Consider the following 17240-nt stretch of genomic DNA (forward strand, 5'->3'; position numbering starts at 1 on the left):
GATTTTGTGTTGGTGTGAGAGCCTGCTAGCCTGCACAGATCTCTTTGCAGGATTGGGGGTCTTAGACTGTTTTTGAATCTGTGACCCAGAAATTCTACTTTGAGCCAGTGATTAAATGTTAATTAACATGAGGAATCCCTATTAAAATTCAAAATGTACCCTTTTCCCACTCCCCTTTATTTTATTCTGACTCTGAGCTCAAATCAAGTAACATACTATAAACAGTATGACAGACCTGCAGGTGTAGGTGAGGCCATTTGTCTTACCTACTTCCTTTTGTCGTCCATCTGAAAAACTAATTTCTGTGCATATGAATTGCAAGTAAAGCAGAGTAGGTGCCTTGGTTTTTTGTTTGTTTTATTGTCTTTACATTGTTGTAGTAGCCATGTTGGTCCTGGGATATGAGAAAGACATGCTAGGTGAACCAATATCTTTTACCAGCTTCCGTTGGTTGAGGGAAAAGTTTTTGAGCTTCACAGAGCTCTTCCTGAGGAAGATTGGAAGCAAGTCCATTTCACCAACAGAAGTTAGTCCAATACAAGATTTTACTTCACATACCTTGCCTTTCTTATATTATCCTGGTATTGTTGCACCTAGAATATTGCACACAGTTCTGGCCTCTGTATTATAAGAAGAAAAATAGGGAGTAGGTTCAGAATAGGACTAGATATGACAGCATTGATGAAAAGAGATTGAAGGATCTGACTTGATACTTGTGGGAACAAAGGGCTAAGCTGAGGTAGAGGAAGCCAATAACATTCATTAAGTACCTTCAAGGAAATAATATCAGGAAAGGAGAAGACTTGCATTACAATGACATGGTGAAGACATGGACTGCTGTAAAGTTTTAATACTAAAAATAAAACTAGCCTGGACCTCAGGGAAGATGTCTTTAAGAGTGAGAGCAATTAGGTAGGGGATCAGACTCCCAAGAGCGGTAGTAAAGACACTGGAGTTTCACCAGCAAAAGATTAGATAAGACACTAGAGGGAATAATGTAGGGAAATGTGTTGCATGCTTCAGGGGGTCAGGCTTGATAGCTCTCAGGTTGAGGGTTTTCTCAGCTCTACTTTATGTGATTATGATAGGGAATTCATCACAGACTCTAGATACTTGTGTTAAAAGGCTAATCACTGTTACACAACACTGATTTTACAATTTACATTATATTGTGAAAATTATTATCATTTTTCTGGTACAGCTTAAATAATTTTATGTTTCCCTTGCAGGCTCTTGCCTCAGGTAACTGTGCTGACTGGGGCTGGATTTAAGGGAATTCAATGCCTAGATACATGATGACATGGGCCCCCCTGTGAGCCCATCCCCCAGATGGAGTGGTAGAAATAGGGAAGGCCATGTCTCTTAGCTGAGAGGCAGAGAGAGCAACATGAGTCTTCCATATCTCTCCAGGAGTAGTAATGGGGCGTCCTCTCCAAGCCCCAGGTAGGCAGGGGACCTCCCAATATTTACACTAGCAGCTGGGGAAATCAACTTGGTAGCTGGGCCTCACTGAGTCCACCGCTGGAGGTGATGTCGATGGAGTCTCCCAGACCAGTGGGTCTTGAAGTTCTATCACCATTGGGATGAATGAGGCAGTTCACATCTCTCAGAGCTAGTGTTGCAGATGCAGAGATATTGTTGCTTTGGTTTGACTCTTGTTTAAATGTTCTAGCTTTTCTTTGCAACCATATGGATGAGAAACTTACAATGCATTTTTCTTTTCTTTTTGTTTTTTTTAAATGAAAGTTGAGATTCTGATGTAATCGCAAGACTCAAGAAACTGGGGCCCTAGGCAAGGATCTATAAGGCCCATACCCTAGTCTGTCTCCGGTGCTGACATCCTACTATAAATGATCACCAGGAAAGAACAAAGTAAACCATGAAATTGGAAGGGTTGTTTTTCCTGTGTTTGTAGTAGATCTGAGAATAATATGACCCTTTAAATTTAATATGGTATTTCTCTCAACTTCTGCCCTAAGCTGTTGCGTATTGTGTCTGTGTGCTATTAAACAGCTGCTGCATTCCTTGGTGGGCAAAGTGGTATTTATGTCTCTTAGTACAAATCATTAAGTGGAGTTTGTAAAGCGGATGAAAGAAGCTATGGAAATGCAAGAAAACTTTCATTCAATGTTTTCAACTAGGAAAGAGCAAAATATGCAGGGAAATAAAACTTTTTTTAAAAGCTTCTAGGAGTGAATTACTAAATATTTAAAAATCTTTTTATAGTAGTTGACATAGAAGGGGGGTGCTTAAGTGGCTATCATTTGGGAAGTGTTTATTGTTACATTTAAATGTTGACTGTGTGGTTTTATGTTTGTGTTTTTTTATTTTTGTTCAAAACTGTTTATTGCATTGATTCAGTGAAGGGGACAAAAAGAACCCTTAGTGACTTTTGGGAAATGAGACATGCATCATTGCACCAATTAAGCAGCAAAGTTCTGTTAAAAAGAATAAATAACATTTTTGCACTGGGAAAGGTTAAAAAAAAATTCCTTTGCAGCCCATAGTGACCCCACACTGTAGCTTCATTTTACAATGCTGCTCAACTTTTTCTAGGGATACTGATACTTTAATATTACATGACTCAGCCATTCCCCTAGGGGGTTTCTAATTCAATCAGGAGGCCAGATCAGGAAAAGCCTATGAGACTGATAAATATTTAAATGTCAATATTATTCCACCCAGTTGCGTGACTGGCAGAAATTTTATTTTGGGGGTTGGCTGATGTGGGATTGAAAGGATTTTTTTGAAGGACGCTGCAGTCTTTAGGCAAAACTCTCTCTGAAGTCAGTGGAAGTTTTGCTGTGTAAGGAGTGCAGGGTTGGTCCCAGAAGTTTATCGTGGAGATCCCTGCATATCCAGCTGGTTCAAGGGCCATTAGTACTGATCCATTCGCAGTGTGTGGTTAATGCCTTGCTGCAGTGGTTAGACAAAGGGAATTAAAAAGGAAAGAGGCACGGGCCCTTCTGCTTGTCTCCCGCAGCTTCTCCCGGGCTGCTAGCACGTAGCCTGCCGGAGCCAGGGCTGCCTTCACCTGAAGCAGGAGCAGCAGCTGTGAGTTTCCTTTGTGCTCCTGCTCTTCGCTCTTGCTCTGTGGCTGAAAGTAGGTCCGGCCCTCCCAGGTCCAGTGTTGAATCGACAACCGCCTCGCACCCCCACTCCCCAAAAAAGAGGGAGGAGGGAAAGGAAAATAGTCCCATCGGAATGCGATAGGGGCTGCTGGAGCGTCCCTCCCCGGGCACGGTGCCTGGGCAAAGCGCCGCCCGGCTCGGCTCGGGCTCGCCCCGCCTGCCTCTGTCGGGGGGCGGCGCGCGGCGGGCTTTGTGCGAGCGCTGGCACCGGAGGAGGGCGCTGCATTGGGGCGTGGGGCGCTGTCCGGGGGAGGCGGCGGCGGCGGCGGCGGCTCCTGAGCCGGGGAAGGGGGGGCGTGTATCCCTGCGCCGCTGTGCACGGGAGGCGGCGGCGGCTGAGGCTGGCCGAGGGGTTGGATGGGGGAATTGCGGCCGCCTTTGCACACAGGCGGCGGCAGCAGCATGGACGGGCGCGTTTGCGCGGCCGGTGCAAAGGGACCAGCCGCCTGCTAGAGCCAGGCAGCGGGGGGTGGGGGGGGGATCTGCAGCTGCTCCCCCCCGCCTGGAAGTATGAACTGGCAGCAGAGGTGCTGCTGCTGCTCTCCCCCGCCGGCAGCGCCGCCGCCGCCGCCACCCCGCCGCCGGTGAGCGAGCGAGCGAGCAGAGAGGGAAGATGGGGCCCGCGCTGCGGAGCCTGCTTCTCTGCAGTTTCTGCGCCCTGCTGCGAGGTGAGCGGGCGGGCGGGGGTCGCTGCCCGTGGCCACGTTCCGCGCGCGCGGCCGGGGGGGAGGCCAGGCCTGGCCGCCGGGGAGGGGGAGAGGGGCCCAGGAGAAGGGGCAGCCCCGCTCTGTGCAGTGCCATGGGGCCAGCCTTCCTCCCCCAGCGACCTTCCCGCAGCGCCGCGGGCAAGCCCTGCGCTGGCCGGGGCGGCTGGGAGGCAGGGCACGGGCTTGTGCGGGCCCCCCCCCCCCCCCGCAACCCCCGAGTCGCTTTCAGAGAAAATCACCTGGTGGCGAATATTCTCTGGGCTTCGTGATGTTTGTGTGGGGGTGGCTGGAGTTATTTCTGTTCATCCTGCGTGCTCAGGAGTCGTCTTAAAAAAATATATGTGTATATATTTGTTTTTGCAAACTTTAAAAAAAAAAAAAAAAAAGCTCAGGGTTTGCAATTCTCCTTGCACGTAATCCAGGATGGGTTAGGCAGGGGGGTGAGGAGCTTCTGGGCAGCGTTTCAAAGAGCAAAGCATTAAAACATCGCGGTGGGTGGGTGTGTTGGTTTGTTGTTTTTTTGTTTTGGTCGCCCCCTGGGCCTATCCACTAGGGGAAATGCTTAGAGATAATTGAAGTCCTGTACACTTTACTGAAAAAAAGTGTATGTAATAATCTAGCGTTTCATTGGATTTTATATGCACCGGAATAAATGCACAGTTGGCAAGAAGAATCCATGCATTTGAAGAAGTGGGGTTTCTTTTTACCCACAAAAGTTTATGCCCAAATAAATCAGTTTAGTTTTTAAGGTGCCACCAGACTCCTCATTCTTTTGACAAGAAGAATAACACTCTTCTGATCTGTATTGGGTTCATTCTGGGACTTGAGAAAAGTTTGTGTTTTAGAGGGCTGATTGTAAAGGATGTTGATAGACTTGGCTAATACATATGGAATGAATATTGATATATTTTTCAAATCAGGGATTCGAAATGAACTGCCAAATGGCATTCACTGTTTTAAATACAATATAATACAAAATTTAATTTCTCCCTCCCCTCAATTTCCTGTATTGCAGAGAACAGAAAGATAACTGAAGGTTTTGTATGCTGTAAATTTGATTACAGTAACCGATTCTACTTGTTTAAAATCCTTTTTTGGGGGGGGAAGAGACCTGTGTTTATATCCATCACATCACTGTCCTTTTCCAAAGTTAATGAGGGAAGGGATTCTTTGATATATCAGAAAAAAGTAATCACATTCTGATTTAAAAATTGGCTTTCAACCATTAATTTGTTTTGATGGGAGCTTGGGGGAAGGGGACTTGGGTTGGAGGAAGAGCTTGATAGTCAGTCAGTTGCTCACTGCTCTGGAAGAGGAAAGCTCTCTCCCCCCCCCCCATGCATCTGTTTGCCATATTGCATCCTGTTGGAGAAATTTAAGTATACTACTTATTTAAATGGGCTACATAACATTTCATACTCCACTTGTGGCTGTAAAGTTCAATTTTAAGTAACTGGATCTCAGGCAAGGAGAAAAAATAATGTATTTTGAGCAGTACACTTTATTATTTAATAACCATACATTTCCTTAATAAAAATTCATCTAGCACTAATTGTTGCCTTTAACCAGATATTCTTCTGTTTTTTTTTCCTTAAGTTGCATTTTGAGCAAGAGTATACAAGTCAGTGGGATATTGGCACCATGACTGTCATTTTTCCAAATCAATCAGCTCTTAGTTATATATTTTTTGCAAGTCTTCACAGACCCGCTGATGCTTTGTAGGAAACTTTGAAAGACATTCAGTTTATAAACCATTCTGGATTGTCCTTTTTTCTCTCTTCCCTCTATCTTTTGCTGAGTATATTTGCATCAAAACAGCATCTTTGTTTCTTTAGAGTTCATCTGCTCCTGCTGTTTGTTTCCCCCACCTGAAATCATAATCTTCTATCTGTGACATTACAATAATTTCCACCGCAGTTAATTGTTACTTCAGGTTGGGAAAAGCAGCAGGAGCAGCTGAACTTGGAAGAAACAAAGATAGTATTTTTATGCATATGTCTTTCATAATAAAGAAGGTACATGATATGCAAGCAGAATTGGTTCTGAACAGAATGTGTTCAATTTCCAGGAGGCGTCAGCAGCCCTTTAATGAGGCAAAGGTAAGCTGTGCCCACATAGAATATTGTCCGAAGTAAAACTACGTTTTTACATGAGTAAGGGTGAAGTTTTTTGTGCATATGTTTACTTCTTGGTTTGCGAATTGGGTGCTGTGAAATCTGCCAAGCTGACAGTGCTGGAGACTGAAGCCCCTCCTTTATACACAGGAATGGAACTGAAGTTCATTCTTATTTTGCAGCATTCTGTCTTCTAGGAGTATTACTTAGGAATGCCACATTTTGATGCTAATCTTTGATTTGGATATTTGACCATGATAAACTGCAAAGAAACCACTGACGTATCACAAAGATTAGCCAGGTGACAGTAGGAATTTTTGATCATTTGTTTACCAGTCTTGGCTGGATTAACACCAGTAACATTTAAATGCAAGATCCAGTTAATTAGCAAATTATACCCTCATGATCATGGGAAAAGTATACTAGGCACCTACTAGCCAGAGGTTGATACGTAATATGTGGGGCCTCTCCAGTGGTGAAACCTTGGTCCCACTACCGGCTGGGGGGGAGAATGCTGGTGTTCATAAAGGGGAGATGTCCCTGGATCCTACTAAAAGACTCCCATCTTTCATGTTGGCCTCTGACCTATTCTGGTGCTGGAAGGGTGTGGGGGAGAGCAGACCACTGTCCCAGAACCTCCTGACTGCTGGTGCAGTCACTGCTAATGTATGCCTCCTCCAGCTTTGGGTTTTATTTTTGGGATTGCAGCTTCCTCTTTTCTGAACATCAGCAGTGCCCGCTGTTGCTGCTGCTTGGAGTTTTCCCCAGGGCATAGAGGAGTGAGGTTGAGCTGATTCATGTCAGCTTCACAGTTACCCATAGTATTTTTAATAGTAGCAGTGAAACTGGTCAGAATCTTTTAGAGGTTCCGCTGCTGCTTGGGAGCAAAGTGGTGGGCAATAGGCCTCTCTGTTAACGAAGGAAAATGACACCACACAGGTTTACATTTGCAAAGTTACCTCAGTCATAGGTGCTAGAAACTTAACTTCTCTTTTACAAAAGAACAGGTTAGATTCTGCGGGAACTGATGGCTTACCTCTTCTTCCCTTCTGGGGGAAAACTTCCTAATTTTCACTGATCAGTAAGAGAGTTCAGGAGTGCATCAAGAATTGATTGACTAGGAAGCTTATAAATTATATTTGTGCAAATTTATCATGACATTGTGTTGGACAGACCTGCCGCTGTCCTGTATTTAGAATCAGTCCTTGAAGGAATGGAAATGCCTGTTGGGTAATTGATATTTTGACAAACTCCTAATGTGCTCAAAAAACTTGTGTTTTTAAAAAAAAAAAAAAAAAAAATTGTCCAGTGGTACCATTGTGTAAAGACTCTCTTGTTTTTAATTTAGAAAGGCTAGCAGGTTCCAGGCTCCTTGGGCTAGTAGAGACTAAAGGTGCTGCTCAAACAGCATGCTGGGAGCAGAGAGGAGGAAGAGGTATACTGTATCCTGTTCTATTCTGAAACAACTAGTTGGGGTCTTATAGCAGCATTGAGGAGTTCCAATGGGAGCTTCAAGTCTTCAGATAAAGGGTTTCTTGAGACCTGGAGCGCCAGTGTTGGAGATTAGACCTTTGAGGATCCTCCTCCAATTTACCACAATACATTCCCCCTGTCCCTTAATCCCTGTATGTATAAAAGATAGCCCATTTTTAATTGGCTTTGTATCATTCCTTAGAGATCAGTCTGGCATTGTGCATGCCATATTTTTCATTTGGTTTGCCTTTGTCATTGCCATATTTCAGCTGAGAGCTTTCTGAAACCAGCATGATCTAAGGTTTGGTAAATGCCATCATTAATACAGTAATTTCCACAGTTGTATCCCTCATCCTCATTAAATCATCACTGAAAGTTTTTTTTTAAATAAAGTATTAGGAAGGTGATTATAGCACCTGTGGCTGGGAGCAAAATATAAAGTAGCATTATGGCAAAGTGTGTTCAAATATGATGAAGTTCGCTGGTATTTTTTTCTTTTTGGATACAGTTGTAATTTACAGGTTTCAGAGTAGCAGCCATGTTAGTCTGTAGCCGCAAAAAGAACAGGAGTACTTGTGGCACCTTAGAGACTAACAAATTTATTAGAACATTAATAAATAAATATTTATTATTATTATTTATTTAATATTAATGCTCTAATACATTTGTTAGCCTCTAAGGTGCCACAAGTACTCCTGTTGTTGTAATTTACTTTGTCAGTGGTTTATGAAGGTGATGCAGTACTTGTATCCACCTGTGTACTGTAAAACTATTCAACTGAAGAACTTAATGTAATCATAATAGCTTACAGAAATATTGTTCAGAGTGATATTAATAATTTTCAGGTTTCCCTCCTCCGTTACCTTCCAGTAAGGGATCTTTGTTCTTCTCTTGTTAAGTTTTAGCTGGAAGTGACAATCTGACTGCAGGGACAGCAGGTTGGGCTGGGGGTTTTGTTGCAGTTGTGCAAATTTTTCAGCTAGAGGATAGCAGCTCAGGAATGTTCCTCTGCTCGAGTTCTTACTCACATACTTCTGGGAATCAGAGAATTTCCACCCTTTCTGACACGTATTTCTACCCTTCTGGTAATATTGCATCCCATATGTGCCTGCTTGAAGCAATCCACCTCAGTGCACTCATCGCTATATTTACTTCTTCATTTGAAGTCAAGTAGTGTATAGTACACTGCGTGCGCATATGAGAGAGAGACACAGTCAGACACTCATCTCCTGTTCTGTCACCATCCGTTTTCTCTGGCAGCCAGTCTTTAGACTTCAACACTGTCCTCTTTGTCCCTGGCATATTCATCCTCATTAGCTTCCTGGCAAATGTTAATTATGTGAGTTGGCTTGCTGGTGGGTTGTTCTCCAAGAGAGTCCAGTTTCTCATACGTGGGAGAGAGGATTTTGGATTGGCACCAGAAATGCAGCTGTTATCCCTGGCCTTGTGCAGGACCTCTCCCAATTTGGCAAACTGCCTTGTTACCTTTATGTACAGAGGGGTGCTGCACCTGAACAGACTGATAGTTCTAGCAGGGGGCCCTCATCAACCTTGGGCCAGCTTGAAGGAGTCCATGAATATGGCTCTTGGAAACAGATGGTAGCATAGAATTTAGCAAGTTATCTGCAGTTTATGTGAGGTAGCACATCAGGGACATGCTTTAATATCCAGCTATTGCTGCAAGTTAAAACACTGGTAAGGGATTTCCTGTAACCACAGATGTTTACCCCATGGATGCCTGATGCAGGGTGCTTACTGTGAAATGAAGGAATGTTGCTGCACTGATGGTGGCTTCTTGTTCACATCAGGCAGATGACACTTGTTCATCTAAAGCCCAGCTAAGCCACTTGTCCCAGCCGTTGACTTAGGGCACGTCTTCACTGGCAGTGTTAAAGTGCTGCCATGGCAGCACTTTAACATGGCTTGTGTAGTCACGGCATAGCGCTGGGAGAGTGCTCTAAAAAAGCCACCTCCACGAGGGGAATAGCTACCAGCGCTGGGAGAGAGTTCTGCCAGTGCTGGGGCGCTGTCTACACCGCCACTTTATGGCGCTGAAACTTGCAGCGCTTGGGGGGGTGTGTTTTTTCACACCCCTGAGCAAGAAAGTTGCAACACTGTAAAGTGCCAGTGTAGACAAGCCCTTTGTGCTTGCAGCACGCTTTGGATGCCTGTTGTGTGTAGGACACAAGTGTTTGTACAAGTGTGGCGTTGTCCAGTGGTGGCATGTGATGGTTGGTTATTATTCTTTTGAGCAAACTGTAGACAAGCCTTTTTGGGATTGTCTCTGTTCTTTGCCTGGTTATTACTAATAGTTGATTTGGGTGAAAAGAGCATTCATTCTCCTCTTAAATAACTACCAGTATTTACACAACCTATTCCACATATTGAGCAGTTTAACCAGCATTGCATAATCGTTCGCCAGTATAAATGAAGAGGCAGTTCTGTAAAAGTACAATTTTCCAGGTGTTCGGAGGGGAAAACATTGCATCTACAATTATATAAATGCTGGGTGATGACTGCCCTAAAAATTAAATAGGAAAAAGCTATTTATACTTGGCAGGCAAATTAACACGCTAATAAAGACTTAATTTAACTGTCCAAATGCTCCTGTAGTTTATAAATATTTATGGAAAGGAATTCACAGTGTGAGAAGATTAGCTATTTGCTCCAAGTGGGCCGAGCTCAGTTTGACTAAAATGATGGTATTTGCATTAGAAATTAGCTTGTCATAATTGTTTTCTCCTTTCCATTATGTCCTTGTGTGTTTTACTTACTAAAATTTGTTTTTCTTTTTACAGTGATTAATTAGCTACTGTTTAAAATATAAGGCTGTGCATTTCAAGTCAGTTGGCAGGACCCTAAAGCATCTTCGAAATGGAGTCAAACCTAAAAATCTGAGGGGAGAGTGTGTGAATACTGTACCATTTTTTTCCCCACTGGATTAATAATATGCATTTGGGATTATCCCATTTAAACTGTAGTTTAGTTATTAACATTCTTTTAGTTAAACTTTCTGTATTAATTTTGGGAGAAGTCCCCAAAGTTTTAACATAGATTATTATTTATTATATTTTAAAGATAGAATATTCACTGGCTTCTGATGTGCTAATAATGAATGCTTTTATATATGTGGATATGGAAGATGGCAACATCTGCAAAGATTTTTTTTTTTGTTATGGGATTATATTACCCAAATAGAATTACTCTGTATTACAATTAAATCAATGTAACAGAAATGACAATATCGTTTTAATTCTGTTTGAGGGCCATGTGTAAGCACTGTGTGTCAAATTTGAAAATTATTCATCTCTGAGAGAGGAGAGAAGGGAAATCTACAGTCTTAATTAACTAACTACATGAATAATTCTACTAATAATAATTCTGTCACTTAGCCAAACTATTTTTCCCACTATTCAAATAGAAATGTGAATTAATAAAAGGAAACATAATTTTCCCCTTCAGCCTCTTCTCCTCATTGCCTGCTGCCAAAAAAAAAGGGGGGGGGGGAATTTGCTTCATATTATTATCTTTATTTATTATACTTTGGTTGCTTTCTAGCAACAAACTTTTTCCCTAGTTGCCCTCAGTTGTCAAAGATTCAAAATACTTAGAGGGAGTGTAATTTATTTGCTGTAGTCCTGGCCATTGTTGGCCAAATTCTGGAAACTGACTGCATGTAAAAAGTAGCAAAAACTTAGGATTATTCTGAATTTCAGCTTCTTTTCTTTCACTGTATAGATAGATCGATCAAGGAATAAAATAATTTGTACTCAGTTATTCTTAATTCATTGTGGAAATCCAAGAATCTTCTTGTGCAAAAATGGATTAACGGAGAAAGTAACCCATTCAGAATAGAACACGGTTTAATTGGGAAGCCTTGTATCCACTTTATGATGTCCATGTGGAAAATCAGTGATGTTATTATAAGGCAGCAACTTCACTGAGGTTTAATAATCATACCGTATACCATGCAAAAGAGCAAAGCTTATAAATAGATGCAATATTTAAAACTTCTCAAAACTGGGTTTGAACTGTAGTGCTTAATCTGAAAAGAGACAGATGTGAATTATGTGTTTTATAAAATTGTTTTTGTAGGATTATTTCTTATCTGTTAATCTTTTTACATATTTGTCACATTTGATGTGTAAACTGATTTGTATGGGTGCCTTGGAAGTACAGTTGGACCTGCATTACATTAGTTGATCAATAACTTAAAAAAATAAAGTTGCTAGTAATCATAATTGCTAAAGTAGATTCCTCCCTTCCCACCTCCAAAACCTCTATCTGTTCATTTGAAGTAGAAATTCTGTTTCCTAAGTTAACGCCACAGCAAATTTAATGCTTTTGAGGCATTGAAATGTAATCTTTGGATTGGTTATTTACAGTTTTGATTTACCGAAAGCTAATTTTAAACTTGTACATTTAAAATGTACATTTTGTTTTGACTTTTGTTAATCTACATACCAATCTCTGGTGTGTGCTTCAGCAAGTGGTCAAAGATGGTCCTCCTGTGTTGCACAGAAACTATGTAACTGTACAAAAATTAAGAATTGTGAAGCTGTGTAAATGAATTCCATTAGTAAAGGAAGACCAACCTTTAAATTCGCAGCATTCACTGTGGTGGATGAGCTGACAAAAGGTGCTGTGCACTAAGTTTAACTGGGAAGTATACTGAAATGAAGTAACTTTGGACTATAGGGTGATAGATACTTTTTTTCATTACTATTGAAGAGAATGCTGAGTTGCAGAGAAGTGAGGATAACAATGTGATGTTACGAAAGCTCTGTATTTTCTCTCTCAGCAAAAGTCAGTTGCAGTCTTGTCCCTCTCAGTTTGTCTTGAAGTGGTCCAATCTATGCTGTCAAGTCAATGACATCTTTCTCTTCTGGGGGTCATTAGGAGAATAGCTGAACAGCTGGGTTGGACATGCTAACTTCTGAATTTATAGCTCCTTCAAAATCTGAAAGAAGAGGAAACCATTTGGTTTCTTCTTTGCACTTGGATAAGTCATTGAAAATGTCAGCAAAGGGGGAGAGCTAAAAATTGAGGAAAACTTTCAGGTTTGTTCATGATTCAAACCTTGTAACCATTTTCCCTTCATGTCAGTATGAAAGAGGACTTAATAGTAAGGGGAAACCCATATCATCACAGAGCAGTGTACAGAAACACAAATTCATTGGCGCGCCTTTAATTAAATGCATTGCTTTTACAGCTTCATGAAGGATTAGGTGTGGGTTTTCAGCTATTTCCTTGCTGGCAAAAAGATTGTGTACAAAACAGTGAAGCCATAAGCTGGTAGGTGTAATGATTTGCATTGATGTGATCGGACCACTATTCTTACCAATTGTCGAATGGCTCCAGGCAGGCAGATTGCAAAACACTGTGCCCATTACATGCAGAAATCTCTGACTATTTGCTGTAGTATCACAAACCTTGTTTTTGCACATTAGCTAGAGCAAGTGTTCAGTAGAACTATCAGAAACGTAACTTGCAAATAATCAAAGCATGCATGCACGCACGCACGTGCACACATACACTGGCTGACTCATCAAGTTGAATTGCGAAGTAGTTACTGCTATGTTTGCGTTCTCAAAGGAGTTCCACTTGGACATCATCTGCCATGTCTTCAGTAAAGCACAGAACAGTGTTATTTGAACAAAGGCATGCTTTTCAGTGTGATCGCTTCCTCAGATCCTATGTCCCTAAAAGAACCAAAAAAACCCCATGTCAGTTACACAGGGAAAGATGAATTTTTTTGCAACAAGTTTTCTCTCTCCAATGCTGTGTAATTCAAATGGGTACTCAATAAGATGCATAAAGGGCGTTTCCTATTGATGCTGCCAGTTTGAGTGATCAGGTCTTGTTGACTTACTCAAAGCTTCAGGTTTTCTCAGGGGAAAAAAAAATTCCTCAGATTTATTGTTCACTGATGGATGCCTGGTTTCTAAATGCCTGGTTTCTAAATGTTTCAACAACTTGGAAGGATTAATACTCTCAGCAGCCAGCCCTGCAGAATGCACTACAAGTTGTGGTTTTGAATCAGTCTGTGTAAAACTGTGTGTCATGCTTGTAGTCAAATTTCATTCTGAAGTGTAATTCGAATTCACTTTGCAAAAAGGACATCTTTCGGAATCATTCCTCCGCCAGAACTGAGCTCCCACAAAGAATGAAAAACTATGCAATGCAGTTGTGTTAGACTCAGCAGTGCCTTCGTGATTACCCTTGGCATGCCTGGTGTTCCAGTTCAGTGCATGCTGTGTGCCTGGGTACTCTCCCTCCGTGTTGTACATAATAATGGAGCTTGTACTTGTTTGTGCCTGGATTTGCCTTATTCAAACACGGTGCATACTATCTTATTAGAAACGGTTCTGTCAGTCTGCTATACACACTTCTATACTGCACTGTACCACTAGCTAAACTTCCCAGTTTACATGGTAACCTTACAGGAACACGCAGTTATTTTGCTCATTCCCATTTATCATTTTCGGAGTGCTGAATAACTTTTTTGGAAAATGTGCCTTTTTTTGGTATGTGACTGCTTGTGACCTGTCTAAGCAACTTGAGACCTAAAGTTTTGGAAACTATCTTTTAAATCATTTAAAATTAATTTTTTAGTTTTTTTTTTTTTTTTTTGCAGGGGAGAGAAAGGAAGGTAGAAAGATAAAGTAACAAATTTGTAACTTAAAATGGGGTTCCCCTCTGATTCTGTAAAAATGCCTCCTCAACTCCCATAGAAGTACTATGCCTGCACTAAATGTTTTGCTGTAAATCAATAATGTGGGTAGATAAAGATGTTAAGTTTGAAATCTGACTTTGTTAGAAAAAAACACTCAATGTTATGTAGAGACTTAAATGATTGGATGTGAGGGGAATTTTTATGCAGTGTTTATAAAATGAACCTAAACAAAATTTTAAAAACAAAGTTCAAATTTTTTTTATTTAAAAAAATTGGAACACTTTTACATACGGTTCCTGACACAGAATGACACAGAACAAAAATTTATTTTCTATTCTGTCCCCTCCCGCCCCCGCTCCCCATGTGAGTTTCTGAAGGACATGGTATGGAACATATGCAATGAATAGTCTTGAGAAAGCTGAACTTCTGAGGCGACATTTTAAAGTGTAAATTGATTTAACAGGCACTTGGATTTCTAGTCTCAGTGTAAGCCTTTTATATAAGAACTGTCTATTTTCTGGAAACAAATGTGCTATCTTTGTAAGACTCTTCAGACCTATACAGAAACAATGGCCGTCATCAAACCATGTGCAGTTTTTGATTCCATTAATGCAGGCCTCTCTCTGGTGACCTAACAGGTTACTTTAGCTTGTAGAGAGAACTGACAGCTATAGGTAAGTCTACAGTTTTTTGTTAAGTTGATAGCAATGATATAATGGCATGTACATGAATATGTTTAGAGGGCCAACCTCCGTGTCTAGCTAGGTATTTTATGTGCCCTCATCACAATAGTACCTTGGCAATCATAGAGAAGGCTAGTTCCATTTTGTGATAACAGTTTAAAAGGAGATTTCGTTTGTGGTGTTTCTCTGTTTTAAAAACTTGTTCTTACTAACTTCCATTGCCGTGCAAATGATGCTGGAATGTTCATGATGCCATGTGATACTACTGGTGGTTGAGTATAATTAAATAGATATGTTACTTTTAAAATATCTCTTTTCATGGTTGTACCTTTCAGTAGTTTTATTTGTGGGTTACATATGAAAGTTATACTGACTGTGCAGAAACAAGTATGTGGTAGGCAAACTAGGCATGTAAAAAAAAGACATTTGATCGGATAAGTAAACACGGCATGGTGGGCCTCAGTTTGAAGGAAGACTTCATGCAGTCTTTGTAGCCCTGCTTTTTCCCCTCGCTTTAGTACTAATTAACATTTTATATAATGTCTTTCATTCCAAGTTGCTTCAGAGTGTGTATGTGCAACACTGTTAAAAAGGAGCCGACTTTAGATTGCAGGGCAGCAGCAGGTGAGCAAATGGTGCACAGCACACAATGGCCTCAGTTTCCCCTTCAGATACTGTTTGAACACTGCTCTCCTAGGAAAAAGGGTCCATGTGTTCTTCAATGAATGTATTGAGACCTGGTGTGTGGTTTTTTTTTTTTTTTTTTTTTTTGGACCATCTTATCTGAACTACACACACCGTAGGATAGTGAGCGGTATGTTAGTAATTTATCTCCTTTGAAAGAGCTGAGAGGATCTTGCTGAGATTTGAAACTGTGACTTCAGGTTATCTAGTTAACTTCCAAAGGCTGCCTTTTCTGGAGTCATTGAATTAGCCCTTTTATACCATGTCTGTGAAACTACTACTGCCTTAAATTGTAATAGCCTGACTTACATTAATGTGTGTCATTTTTCCCCCCCACCTAAAGCTGCCCCGCTGCTGCTGTATGCAAACCGACGTGATCTGCGATTGGTGGATGCTGAAAATGGGAAAGAGAATGCTACAGTTGTAGTGGGTGGTTTGGAAGATGCAGCCGCAGTGGACTTTGTGTTTGTCCGCGGGTTGATATACTGGAGTGATGTAAGCGAAGAAGCCATTAAACGAACAGAATTTAACAAAACTGGGAGTATACAGAATGTGGTCATTTCTGGGCTTTTGTCACCTGACGGGCTGGCATGCGATTGGCTGGGAGAGAAACTATACTGGACAGATTCTGAAACAAATCGGATTGAAGTTTCCAATTTAGACGGATCTTTGAGAAAAGTTTTATTTTGGCAAGAATTGGATCAGCCCAGAGCAATAGCCTTAGATCCTGCAAGAGGGTAAGTCTTTGGGTTTTGTTTTTTTTTAAAATCTTTGGCATGTTTTGGTCATTAGTTATTGAAATTCACCATGCTTAAAGAGATCTGAATATTCTCAGTTATGCTGTGACCTTTAAATATGGTACTGTCCTAAGCCAGTTTGCATACCAGATGGTGGTCTTGTTTTTCTTGCACTTGCTGTGAGATGTGAAAATAATAATCAGCAATATTGATGATGATTTTTGTGTATGTGTGAGATGGCTTGCTGTCTGAACAACAAACTGTCTCTGTTTAAAAACATTAGATGCGCAAGCAAACAATGTGAGAAGAAACTATTCTTGTTCTAGTAGCAATGCAGAGGATGATAATTCGTTCGGTTCTGATTAACGTGAAAACAGATGGAGTCTGTCTGTAAAGCCAACACCTGCCTATGGAGCTGTAATATACTGTATTGCTGCTGTGATCTGAATAACTTTTTTTTGTCTCTGCTCAGCATTTGGTACAATATAGTGTTAACATCGTAATAAGTAAGAAAAAACATAATGATGATGTTGAGAGAGAGGTTTCAGTAGTCAATTAGAAAATACATTTATTGCAAACATCTGACCCCAGTGCTGTTGGGAAATTCTGTTGTAATAAAAACAATGATACAGTAGAACTGGCTCAGGCTAGGCATAGTACAAGCTTTCTTCTTCTTCAACTGCCATTTCAAGGTCTGGTAGTGGACCTTAGTCATGACTTGCAGTACTCTCTGTTAATTCCCTTCAGGGGCCTCTCCCTAAACGGTGGCCATCAAGCATGCTAAATTCAATGGTAGTTTTTGTGATGTAGATGAATGCCCACTGAAATTTAGGATGCGACCACGAAATGCATGGTTGCTTGTGATGTTCTTTCTAAAACCTGATGGTCTCCAGAAATGAAAGGCTGGTGCAATAACCTAGTGGCCCACTTAACCCAACATTCTTTTTCTTAAAAATTTGAATAGGGTCTATTATGTAGAGTAGCTTACAAATAAAAGAAGAGTGTGTTTTTATCTGAGCAAGAAAGTTCACCTGT

General features: G+C 41.1%; 1 protein-coding gene across 8 annotated transcripts in view; it reads left to right on the forward strand.

The window, feature by feature from the left end:
* The first annotated feature begins 3446 nt into the window (after positions 1-3446).
* Positions 3447-17240, forward strand: part of LRP6 (LDL receptor related protein 6) — a 299386-nt gene continuing 285592 nt past the window's right edge. For 7 of the 8 annotated variants that reach the window (XM_073315566.1, XM_073315572.1, XM_073315600.1 and 4 more), the window contains exons 1-2: positions 3447-3799; positions 15812-16205. In XM_073315566.1, coding sequence (XP_073171667.1) covers positions 3745-3799; positions 15812-16205 — 449 coding nt within the window. In that variant the 5' untranslated portion in view covers positions 3447-3744. The remainder of the gene's footprint in view (positions 3800-15811; positions 16206-17240) is intronic. The other variant, XM_073315606.1, reaches the window with a different exon arrangement.

Source organism: Lepidochelys kempii, chromosome 1, assembly GCF_965140265.1.
Source record: "Lepidochelys kempii isolate rLepKem1 chromosome 1, rLepKem1.hap2, whole genome shotgun sequence".
NCBI lineage: Eukaryota > Metazoa > Chordata > Testudines > Cheloniidae > Lepidochelys > Lepidochelys kempii.